General features: G+C 34.6%; 1 protein-coding gene across 1 annotated transcript; it reads left to right on the top strand.

The window, feature by feature from the left end:
• The first annotated feature begins 1,725 nt into the window (after window positions 1–1,725).
• On the top strand, window positions 1,726–4,282 carry LOC125651781 (uncharacterized). Its single transcript, XM_048880537.2, has 3 exons — window positions 1,726–1,931; window positions 2,316–2,849; window positions 3,948–4,282. The coding sequence occupies exons 1-3, from the start codon at window positions 1,920–1,922 to the stop codon at window positions 3,957–3,959; spliced, it is 558 nt and encodes a 185-aa protein (XP_048736494.2). The 5' UTR covers window positions 1,726–1,919; the 3' UTR covers window positions 3,960–4,282.
• Window positions 4,283–13,827: the final 9,545 nt, after the last annotated feature.

The raw sequence follows: 13,827 nt of genomic DNA, 5'->3' as shown, positions 1-13,827 counted from the left end.
AAGCATCTCATGCGTCAGCAGTTCTCAATTTACCGCATTTCTTCAGTCGCAGGTATTCGAAATCAGCCTTCAAACAGTTTATAGTAAGTAGTATTTTGAAGAATTTTACTCAGGTGACCTATTGCAATCGGTTGGCGTCATCCGTCGTGCGTTAACAATTGAACATTTTTAACTTCTTCTTGATAACTCCCATTCCAATTCTTTTCATATTTGGTATGAAGCATCTTTGGAACAAGGGGGACATAAATTGTAAATTTCAGGATTCCTGCACCCCTGAGGCCTTAGGGGCGGAGCAAAAATTGCCCAAAATTGCCAATTTTCGAAAATCTTCTCACGAACTGCACACGTGTAAGAAAAACAAAATGCATGGCGATGGAGAGCAGGAAGGCCTCTACCAAAATTGTAAATTTCATGATCCCCGGGGTAGGGATTCTAACCCCAGCGTGGGGCCAAACTTGTCATATAGTGTTTATGTATAAAACACTTAAATAACATCTTCTTTAGTGCTCTTGATACTAAATTGAAACTAAATGGATAGAGCAGGTAGTCTTTTACCAAAATTGTAAACTTGATGATCCCCAGAGTAAGGGTTCTGACCTCAGGGTGGGGCCAAACTATCTTCTCAACATTTACGATGAAATTCCTATGATATAATCTCAAGCTCATAATTTAATTCTAAATACCCAAGGCATTGTTTTGCACATTCATATTAAAATAATTGTGTGCTGAAACTGTTAAATTTGTCCAAAAAATACAGAAATATATTTGAATTGTTCGCCGCAGCCTAGTGATTAGCGCGTTCGCTTGAGGCCTCTTGTTCAATTTCCGATCCGGCGCCACGTCAAATCTAACAAACAAATAGGCTAAATATACTAGTAAAAGTTCCTTTAAAGCAAATATTTCAATTTACAAGTTAATTCTGAACACATTTAAATAATTTCTAGTGTTTAGCACATCTCATTTTGTTTTAAACATGCTATTATCTATTAAGCAATCTATATGTAAACAAAAACATGGCACGAGCCTTATTTATACAACAGAAAATTGTGAGTGCTGTATCTTACTTGTAACTCAAAAATTGATATTCAAATTTTGGTTGACCATTCGAAATACTGTAAACAATAAAAATGACAAAATAAAATTTCCAGCTAAATCGTGTCCATGCCCCTTTAACACCCAAAGTACTTTTTTGAAAGAAATGTCGATGTCAGAATTAATCGAGGTACGATAGTTTCCAGATTATTCGCCCTTGGGAATTTTTTTTCAAAACTATTGACTAGCATAAGAATAAAACCATTTAGTGAAAGGCAAGATCCAAAATATCCGGTATTCATCATCAAAAGTACAATGTTGAAGCGCATACGTGATTCGTGTCTGCAAAAAGAACAAAAACGGACTTCAACGGTACATGTAGTATTCTAAATGACAAGAACATACTGTTCTGTCTCGTATATAAATCACAGTCCAACACGCCTTATAGGTGACTTTTAATTAATTACGCATATATTTTTAGAAATTTTCATATCGTAAGAGATCAAATGTCTGTCGAGGCACTAATCAGCTCTTAATTTATGGAAATAGTAGTTTATTAAAAGATCCATTGTGTTTTATCTCGTGTACTGTGCTGTCTTTGTAGGTTATTAATTCAAGAGACAATATTTTTTATTAAATCAGGCATTAATATTGATCCCACGCACTTGAAAAGTCCGATGATCTTAATAGCATGCACTTACACGTACGGCACACCTGTTCTGAATGGTTGAAATTTGGATCGAAAAAAATATATTCGGGAAACTGCATTAGCAAAAATGTTGACATGTTTGATAGGTTTTAATCTTTGATGTAATCGCTTGAATACACAATGATACTGTTTTATAAATGAATTTCACAGGTTCTTGGCGATTCATTTGATATTGGACATGGCAACCAAGGTAAGACTAAGATTTGTAATAGAAAAGGAAAATTTATAAGTTAATAATTTTCTTTGTTGGTTGATCGAAAAGAAAATTGTGTTGAAAGTAACGCTCTTTACTTCGACAGTGTTACATTATGAAACTAATTAAGCAGTTGACTATTCTTAGAATTGCAATTATAAAATTTAGAACAATGTTATTAACCTATGCTTACTTACATGCAATATGATTCATTCATCAAGGTTAATTTTAGTCATTTGAAAACATAGAAACATACAGAAATAGAATACTAGTTATAAATCTTCAGCTGACTGCGAGTCTTTATTCTTATTACATGGCCCATTATTGGGGATAATCGTTGTGTGATTTTCCCAGGTTGTTTACACCTTGTAATATTTCTAGATGCTGGATTTCCACAATTTCTGGATGCTGATTTGTGCTGCATTCTTACAAGGAGGGGATATTGCTTTTGGACAGTTTAATACGCAATCTAACCCGAACTTAATTGCGTCACCGTCAACTTTCCAAAGAGCAGGTGGACTGAAACCGAACCCGGTGCAAAATAACGCAAATTTAGGCATGTTAGCCCAGCGTCATTTCTATAACAGTCTCATGGGTCGTATAATGGACATCAATAAAAGTCAGTCGAGAAAGACCAATCTGAACAATGTAGATGAAATTTCAGAGTGGAAATTCACGGATCCGTACAACATAGTGGACACATGGGCGCCCCCTAGTGGAAGATGGGAGTATTTTGGCGACTGGAGGAAATCGGACCGTGACCGTTTAAGTTATACAGCCCCACCAGGGGCAATTAGACGTACGAACATTATTAAGTACTTTTTCAGAAGAGGAATTTTATTTAGTCCCAAGTTAGATGGAAGTGATGTACCTCAACAAGTCCAAGGTGCTCCTGTATTTCGCTCCGGGTCAATGGTAATTATTTAGATGCATACTTATAGGAATGATATACTGTGTTGTCAGATCTTATTTTCTGCACGACGTTAAAATGTCGGCTTGTTGTGAAGATTTAATTTTCATTTGATTTTTAGAAAATATGCAGTTATTTTCATTACATGAATGAATGTTTTAGGAATCGTAATGATTTACCACTGAGATTAACGTACATGTACGACTGAAATACCGCCGAATCCGCAGCAATAACTCCGGCCCTATACTGTTGAATCCGCAGCAATAACTCCGGCCCTATACTGTTGAATCCGCAGCAATAACTCCGGCCCTATACTGTTGAATCCGCAGCAATAACTCCGGCCCTATACTGTTGAATCCGCAGCAATAACTCCGGCCCTATACTGTTGAATCCGCAGCAATAACTCCGGCCCTATACTGTTGAATCCGTAGCATAACCCGGCCCCACATGCACATACGGGTATTCAATTCCCTCTTAGCAGGTACATGTACAAGTATCGCCAAATCGGCGTAAAACAACTATACAAAATCAAACTACTCACCGATCTCCAAGAATTTCTTCAAAGGTTGGAATGAAGTATGGGTGGGTTGATATTCCTGTCGAGTTATTCAAACTTGAGCGTTGCAGTCAGTGGAAATCGTTCATTGATTGATTGTTTATTGCTTAACGTCCCGCTCGAGAATTTTTCACTCGTATGGGGACGTCACCATTGGCAGAGAAAGGCTGCAAAATTTAGGCCTATTCTCGGCGCTTATGGCCTATGAGCAGGGAGGGATCTTTGTCGTGTCACACCTGCTGCGACACGGGACCTTGGTTTTTGCGGTCTTATCCGAAGAACCGCCCCATTTAGTCGCCTCTTACGACAAGCATGGGGTACTGAGGACCTATTCTAACCCGGATCCCCACGGGACGGAAATCGTTCATATAAGAAATTCATGTTAGGGTATATTGTAATACGGCATACAATGTATATGTAGTAAGTTCAGACTTTAGCTAGCCCGTATGTTCTGATGCTAATGAACACAAGTCGTGTCTGGTGAATATAATTTCTGATCCGTGTATTTAAGTTTCAAAGTTCATGCATATAGTTTCTTTCATTTCAGAGAGTGTTCTAATACTGCTTCAATACCATTACCACCCGGTCATGTTTCATTGACATCGTCAACCACTCGATGCTTTCTTCGTCAGCGGGTACCACTTAATATTAGGGAGTCCTTGCTTAATTCCAAAGTGCATACTCTGATCACTGTATATACAGTCTATACATATTGTGAGTTGTAGTGTATCGGTATCGATAGGAAATTATTTTAATTTCTTTTTCATACTGTTAACAATATTTTCTCTATATTGCTTGAATGGTTTTTAAAAAGCATCTTATATATATGAGATATCTTATTGATTACATTGACTACAATAAAAGTATTTCAATTCGGCTTCAGATACCTGTGAACATTGTGTTTGAGGGTTGCTTCTGCTATAACCATATCAGTGTTATTTCTTGAATTTGTAAGTTATGATTTCCAAATTTTGAATTAACAAGAGGCCCCTGGGCCTTGTCGGTCACCTGAGAATTAATGAAAAGTAATATCATCATTGTCTCGTTCGGAGAGGCCTACGAAGAAAAACCCAACCTTTGAAAAACGTGACTGGATTGTTAAAAGTTTGTTTCATTCCAAGACTTTGAAATCCAATGAGCTGAATCAAAGATTGAAATTTTTTTGGCATCCAAACTGGATGGCTTGAAACTTTGAAGAATAGATTTAATATTGCTCATTTCAAGATATGTGGTGAGAGTGAAGATGTCGACTCAGAACTGGTTGACTGATTGTATATTGTATGTTGTTTGTATATTGTTTAACATCCCACTAGAGAATTTTTCTCTCATATGGAGACGTCACCATTGCTGGTGAAGGGCTGCAAAATTTTGGCCTATGCTCTGCACTTATGCCTTTAAACAGTAAGGGGTATTTATGGTACCTCATCTGCTGTGACTTAGAGCCTCTGTTTTTACGGTCTCATCTGAAGGACCACCCCCATTTAGTCGCCTCTTACGACAAGCAAGGGGTACTGAGGACCTATTCTAACCCGGGTCCCCATGGGAACAGAACTAGTTGAAGGGTATTAAACAAATTCAAAAGCAAAAATACAAAACTGAATCTCGAGACATGTTTAATTGAGACGAAATTGGACTTTCCTTTCGTGCTTTACCAGATAAAAGCTTTTCTGTAACAGGACAAAATTGCAAGGGGGCAAATCACCAAATAAGCAGGAAATAAATGACAAGCGTATATTGTGTGTAAAACGTTGCTATATTCAATGCTCTTGTTATACATGTTCAATATCTTGTGATGTATATTCAATATCGTGTAATATATGTTAAAAATTATCAAACGTATATCATAAGATATAGAATATGCATTACCAGATTATCGAATATACATCACAAGATATTGAACATACATCACAAGATTATCGAACATACATCACATGATATCGAATATATATCACAAGATATTGAACATACATCACAAAATATTGAACATACATCACAAGATATCGAATATACATCACAAGATATCGAACATACATCACATGATATCGAATATACATCACAAGATATTGAACATACATCACAAGATATCGAATATACATCACAAGATATCGAACATACATCACATGATATCGAATATACATCACAAGATATTGAATATACATCACAAGATTATCGAATATAGCAACGTATTACACGCCATACGCGAATTTAAAACAAAGCAAATAATCTTACAAGACTATGTACTTATGAGAAAGATAACATACATGTAGATACAAAGAGATGTGTTAAACAAATTAACAAATCCGACAAATAAAATGCAATGAATAGGACAACAATGCTTTGACAGCACAGAATAACAGAAATCCTACTTGCCAAGTTCTAAAAAGTGCCAAAGATGGGACAGTTTCCGCCTTATAATTGTCAAATCTTAAAAATAAAATGCCAATAGAGGAGGGAAGGGTGGTGGAAAGACTTCTACTGCACTTCCTCAATGGAATGAGAGTAACACCCCCCCCCCCCCGAATGCAGTTTGATTGGCTACTATCAAGAGTGAAATTGTTTGTAATTGAAAGAATATTATAAAAGTTTAAAATAATTGACCATGCTCAAAGGCCGTAAGCGCCGAGCATAGCCTAAATTTTTGCAGCCCTTCACCGGTAATAGTGACGTCTCCATATGAGTGAAAAATTCTCGGGAGAGACCTTAAACAATACACACAACCAACCAATCTAAATTTATACAGTATATAGTTAATTAGTGAAAGGTACAAAGGTTAGTATTGACGTCTCTATGGGAAATGAATTTATACTTTTTTTTCCTTACCAACAAGTAGGAAAATGGGGGCTGACGTTATTCTCGTGCACATGTGTACAATGCCTAGATAAAACTGTATTTTCATAAATATATTTTACGTCAAGCTGATGGGGTGGTGCTCTGTTTCCCAAATATTGTTCTATTATAGAAATGAAATACAACATCTTTCTCAGGAATTGAAAATGTCATATATCGAGGAAATAAATGATAAGAGTATTTAAACAAAGCAAACCATCGTACAAGACTATTAGCACTTATGTGTAAGATAACATAGATACAAAGAGATATGTTAAACAAATTAACAAATCCGACAAATAAAACACAATACACTCAATAGGACGACAATGCTTTGACAGTGCATGATAAAAAAAAACCTTACTGCAAAGATAGGGGAACTTTCGCCACCTATCAAGACCGGAAAGCGGTGTTGATCAGCTACCCTCCCCATCCCCTCCCCCGTTTGAGAATATCATTTATGGTTGTTGTTCCTATTAAAACATTATACTGCTAAATCTTTCTGTGCTATTCTTGGTGACGACTTATCGATTAATGGAATGTTGTCTTTTAAAGTTAGTTCTCGTTGCTGTCGTTTTCGAGAAGTGCCATCAAATGCCTCTATAGTGGTACCACCATCTGTACAAAGTGCATCCCCCAAAAGTCTGGGGCGCGTTTTACAAAGTCGTAAGTTGTTTTCTTTTAAACTGGTGACGAATCATCGCCATTTTCACACTGTTGCTTACAGAGGCCCCCCTTTACACACGAACAATCAATATGAAATTGTATAACTTTCGGGAAGACATGTCCCTTCTTCGGGACGACAGAATATCTATATATAGACATGGAAACTTTTATAAAATAAAACTAAACTACAAAATCTGAGAACAAACAGAACATTTACATATTGAAGTTATCGAGTGCAATATGGCACAATAATTCTGATCGAGCGTCAAGGCTGAACTGAATCAATTAACTCTTAAGCTAGATAAATTAAAGTTATAAACAAAGAACGGGTTAACTGATCAGTATAATTAAGCGGTTTGTCAACTCGCTCTAATGACTGGTCATCATAAGTATTTCGCACCTGGAAGTAACTAGTGTTGAACTTTGACGAAAGATAAAACAAAACGATAAAATAATAAAGAAATAAATACTGGTGTTGAACTTTGACGAAAGATAAAACAAAACGATAAAATAATAAAGAAATAAATAGTAACAACGTGTACAAAAACCTATAAAGGTGAACATAACTAACAGTGATCAATCGCATAACTCCTATGAGGAATACAAAATAAACAGTTGGGCAAACACGGACCCCCTAGACATACACTTGTACCAGAGGTGGGGGGAGTTAAGCATCCTCAGTCAACCGGTCAAACCTGACGTGAACCCTGTCTTCATCAGGGAAACGAAGTAATCCGTAGTCCAAATCAGAGTGTCACAAGCAGTCTAACAATCGGTATGAAACACGGCAGACAGCAATTTAGCCAATGATAGGGACTACACACGGATATTATGAATAATAAAATTAAAGATTTGAAAATGATAATAGATAAATAATCAAAAAATAAATAAAATATAAATAAGAAAAAACTGATTGCTAATGGTGGTACTGTTAAAAGCCTAAAGGTTAGCCGCCATACTCCGCCCCATCTGCTCCACTCCTGCACTTTATCAAGAACTGAGTCTGAATCAATGTACTGATGGGAGTTGATTTTATGTAGATTTGCAACATATATATGCTTTTGGGATTGAGAATTTTTTTTAAAAAAAAAGATAGAGAAGTACCCAAAAGTCATAAACGTATGCGTAATTTAAACACATGTTGTGTCTCCCATTTACTACTATAACAATGGAGGCCCAATTTCTTATGTCTACATACATGTAAGTTAACATGTTGTCTTTTTATTGTATTTTGCTATTTCAAAATATTTAATATACCCTTAAAATTGCTCGTATATGTAACTTAATAATTCTTGGGTTTATGCTGATTTTTAAAAAAAAAATCTACAACTACACTTCTTAAAAAATGGGGGGGGACTAACATAACTAAACAGCTCTTCATTGCTTAAAGTGCAAGAACTTGTACTTACACTCAGACATTCATTTATCCTTTAAAATGTTTATGCTCTGACTTAAAATTTGAAATTCATTTCGTAAAACTCTTTGCAAATCACATACGAAAATTCCAACGCACGTAACTTCGTATGCATCAACAATTGACAGTAAAATATCTACAATTTATACAGTCTACAAAATAGTCACATGGTCTTAATTTTGTACGTGTGAAAAGGTGAAGATAACGAACAGTGATCAATCTCATAACTACTTTGAGGAATACAAATTTAAGAGTTGGGCAAACACGGACTCCTGGATATACCAGATGTGGGATCAGGTGCGTACGATGAGTAAACATTTCCTGTCGACCGATCACACCCGCCGTGAGCCCTACATCTTGATCAAGTAAACACCCAGGTGCTTGTGGACAGGGCTTCCGGACCCCTCCTCGTATTTTTGAATGTTCAGTTCTTTTGGTATTTCGGGTGTATGTTTGATCAATATTAAACTTCAGGGCGTTCTTTATGTAAATGACGTATACAAATCTCGCATAGAAACCGTATTTAAAAATGCCCTATCACCGATCATAATAGATGAACTGGGTATACAACTCAGCCGGCGACATTTTGAAAAAAAATTCTGCACCTCGTTGAGAAATCCTTTCGAAATAAAACCCACGAATTATGCAGCTATCAACTGAAAAGAACGGTCATTCGGAATCTCACAATGATTTTTGGATTAAATGCATCGCTATTTGGTGCGCAATAATTACTGAACACGCCGCTGAATTTCATCGTTTTTGCCTCGCCACCTATAACAAACGGAAGCTGTGATGCTGAGATATTTCTGTCCCAGCCAGCTATTCTTAGAACAAAAACACGAGACGAGGTTTTCTGAATACCATTAGCTACACGAAAAATTAAGATAATACAGGGCCTACAAGTTTACTGTTATTTCGGATCTCAAAACTTTCGGTTGAGCATCACTGAAGAGACATTATTTGTCGAAATGCGCATCTGTTGCATCAAAATTGGTACCGTGTAAGTTTTACATGTAAAGATGATAGGGGAAAAAAGCGCTAGTTTATCGTGTACAAACGGCCAGGTTAGTTTAGGCCTATGGCATGGAAGATAAGGAGAATTCTCTTTAATGTCCTGGGCGTCAGAATTTACCAAGGAAAGTGAAAATGGCTATTTAGATTTTAAATTAGTGGATATAAAAATAAATAAAATTTCCAATGTCTGGTTGGTTGTATATTGTTGAACGAGAATTTTTTCACTCATATGGAGACGTCGCTATTGCCGGTGAAGGACTGCAAAGTTTAGACCTATGCTAAGCGCATACGGCCTTTAAGCAGGGAGGGATTTTATTGTGCTACATCTGCTGTGACACGGGGCCTCGGGTTTTGCGGTTTCATCCGACCCATTTTCCTACTATACAATACTTGTGTCCAAACATACCTTCAAATATTCATTAAAGCCACATACGACCCGAAAACTCACAGGTTTTGATGATTTCGTTTCAAGTTGACGTAGCCATGTTAGGAAACCAGTCAATTCGAATTCCGGTTCATTTCCATACTGGCACAATAGCGTCTAGATGTGAACTAATATCCACACAAATATTTTAACTAAATATTTTTAATAATATATCACCCCTGTTCCATTAAATGATAATTATTCAAATAGGTAAAATCACGGCAATGCGGCTTTCATTAGCCTAGGCCGGTCTCCATCCCTGCCACACGAGTGTGTTAAAGACCATACTGGGCTTTTGTAGCATTTTCATTCATCAAGAGCTTATTTTACCTTTACAAAAACTATATATTTTTAATTTCTATTAATTATTTGTGTTGATAATAAATGAAGAGCGAATAATTAACTTATAACGAATTTTATGAAGAGATACCAAGAGCAACAGGTTTCGAATTGACCGGTTACCTAACATGGTTACGTCAACATACGAAATCATTTGAAGCTGTAAGTTTTCGGGTCGTGTGGGATTTTAATGAATATATGAAGGTATATTTGGACACAAGTATAGTAGAAAAATAGATAAAGAATTTTTTTATATTAAATTTATGAGACACGACTTTGAGAAAGCCTTCGATACCCTCTCATGGAATTTTATACAAAAGACCTTAACTTATTATAAGTTTGGACCTGATATTCATTAATGGGTGACATTATTCTATCACAACATCATATCTACTATTTACCAAGGTGGCAATCTCTCGGTATCTTTCAAAATTCAAAGGGGATGTAGACAAGGTGATCCTTTATCACCTTATATTTTTCTTCATTGTGCAGAAATTTTAGCTATACAAATAAGAGAAACTAAAAGTATTAAAGGTATAACTGTAAATAATAATGAAAAGAAAGTTTCACAACTAGCTGATTATACATCAATTATACTTGATGGTAGCAAGGAATTTCTTCTAGAACCAATAAAAGTATTGCAACAATTCTCGAAAAAAAACCAATACAGGTAATCCATTTACAGTAACAACAGATACTCCAATATTTTACAATTCTAATTTTCTTGTGGGTTGGAGAGCATTTCTTAATAAATCCGTGTTTCACAATATTAAATACCTTAATGACTTTATTGATGAAGAGGGTTTGTTCCTGACATATGAATCTTTCTATAACATTTATCCAAAAGTGAAAATTAATTTTTTAGAATGCAAAGTGAAGATAACGAACAGTGATCAATCTCATAATTCCTATAAACAATACAAAATAGATAGTTGGGCAAACACGGACCCCTGGACACACCAGAGGTGGGATCAGGTGCCTAGGAGGAGTAAGCATCCCCTGTTGACCTGTTGACCGATATATGAGTGTTATCAATGCTATTAAAGCATGGATGAAAAGTCAAGTTTGACAAAAAAAATTAATTAAGTTAACAAACCCTCTGATTATGTGGAGTATATACTCTTCTACGATGTAAAAAATCAAGACAATTTTATACTCTTCTCAATCAAAACTGCACAGAACCTACTGGTAAAAGAAAGTGGAATGAAATATTTGAATTAAATGACACAGAATGGAAAATGATTTTCAGATTGCCCTTTAAAGTTACAAGTAATTGTAAACTGAAATGGTTTCAATATAGAATTCTGGACAAAATTTTAGCTTCAAACTCATACTTATTCAAAATCAAAATTAGAGATGATAAGAATTGTACATTCTGTCAGATAGAAGAAGAAACAATTGAACATTTGTTTTGGGAATGTGATAGTGTTCAGCATTTCTTAAGAGAATTTGAAGTTTGTTTTGAACATATAAAACCAATCTTCAAATATCAATAACAAAAAATAATTTTATTTTTGGATGAAAAGAAAACTATACAAAATAATCTTGTTCTTTGGCTGAAATATTATATCTATACTATGAGATGTAAAGGGAAGACACTGAATGTAAATGTTGCGATATCGCTAATGAATACATTTTATGAAACTCAGAAACATATTGCATATAAAAATGGTGAAAAAGATTTGTTTGACACTTGCTGGAAACGCTGGAATCAATTATTTCATTAAGTGTTTTATTTTCTTAATTTTTTTTTCAATATATATGTACCTTTAATATACATGTATTAGATAATGAATGACTCTCTCTCTCTCTCTCTCTCTCTCTCTCTCTCTCTCTCTCTCTCTCTCTCTCTCTCTCTCAATCAGAAAAGAATATTTACATCTACCTTTGGTAGCTTGTTATAAACATTTTGTACAAGTTTCTTTGCAGAATGTATATATATATATATATATATACATGTATACATTGTGTATATATATATATATATATATATATATATATATATATATATATATATATAATTCAATAAAAAAATTAAAAAATCAGGAAAATATACAGATTATTTAAAATTTGTATTCACCTGAGGATGGATGTTAAAATCCAGAAAGCGCTAGTGATTTAAATATATTTTGGAACTGTATATTTTCCTGATTTTTTTATTGAATTATTTTGACTGTGTGATATCAACTCTTTCTATTTGGATTATATATATATATATATATATATATATATTCTCAATGACCGTGTAGCGTGTGACAACGTGGCGAGAATTCCATCGTCATCGAAAGCAAGTTTTTTTTTAGACTTGCCTAGATGGTCGAGCGGTCTAGCGCGCTGGTTACATGCTGCTAGGAGATTTGGTTCCGTAGGTCGTGAGTTCAACCCCGGGTAGGGGCGGAAGTGGGTATCCAAATAAAGTGAAATTTTCTGTGCTTTAATTCAAATATTTCTTCACTTAGGGCAGTTATGTTCATTTAAGAGTTCATTGCTATTTCTGTGCTTTATATATATATATATATATATATATATATATACTGTATGTATGTTTAAAAAAATAAATATAAAAAAAATTATGAGACAGCAACACAAGAATACAACGATATCAGGATTCAACCGTACGCAGCTTTTTGTGCGCCGTAAATCGAAGGCTTTTATAAGGGGTGGATATGTAGCTCCCTGTTTCGTCACAATATTAATTTTTTTCAGAGAGCCACAGTTCTGCAACTATACCGTAACATACTTATTTTATCATTTTTATTTGTTACTAAGATATATTATTTGAAGAATCAACAATGAAATATAAGATTGAACCTATACTTCTAGAAGGGTGGAATTACCTTTTAATAGAATAGCTAAAACAAAAATCGATAATCACCATCTTTCTATGATTAAAATATCACTCCTGCAGAAGAGGAAATAAAAATATTTTCATATTCAATTAAATGGCCTAATTCAAACAATTATTCTTGATATGTACATGTATACCAACAACTGATGTAAACAAAATACACGCTTTTATCCTTATTTACACAGCTAGTTTATGATATATGAATACATCTTATACCCATCCAAACGTTCATCAGAATACTGAAGGTACCTCCATCACAGAAGAGCTGATATCGCGAAAGTTGTGTATTGAATATTAATAAATCGGGCATTGTGGGAATATAAAATATTCAATTAAACGAACCTTTTAGAATGTGTATTTTTTTTAACTGAAATTCTATAGCGTGTGGTTAAATTTTCAGACTTAAAATAATCGTTCTTTCGAAAACACACAAAAATGTTTATCATTAATAATATATTTAATTTACAACTGAAATTTGGAAGAAGAAAAATTGATTGACTGACCTTTTTCTCATGTTCCACACTGAAGTAAAATGAATTTACTACAGAGCTGAGAATATGTGCACAGATAAATAAATGAACAAAGCATAACAAGGACTAAACGACAATAAAATCAATAAGACTTACTCCACAAATTACGAATAATTTTAGAATTAACAAAATTAATATTTGAAAACACAAAATCACCTCATTCAAACAATTTATAATTGCTCATAGAATATAGATCTTAGTAGTTTTGATACTCAATATCTTAATAGTACTACATACGTTATATCTATAAGACAATCAGTATTCCGTGACACCATGAACATACAGCTGACACTCTGTGAAAAAACCGTGTTCCACGGATGGTTTTCAGATGGAAGGCTGGCGCATCAACTGCTACTTTGAAGACAA

This window comes from Ostrea edulis, chromosome 5 (genome assembly GCF_947568905.1).
Source record: "Ostrea edulis chromosome 5, xbOstEdul1.1, whole genome shotgun sequence".
Taxonomy (NCBI): Eukaryota; Metazoa; Mollusca; class Bivalvia; order Ostreida; family Ostreidae; genus Ostrea; species Ostrea edulis.
The sequence above is the reverse complement of the archived record's forward strand: the minus strand, read 5'-3'. Positions and strand labels throughout refer to the sequence as shown.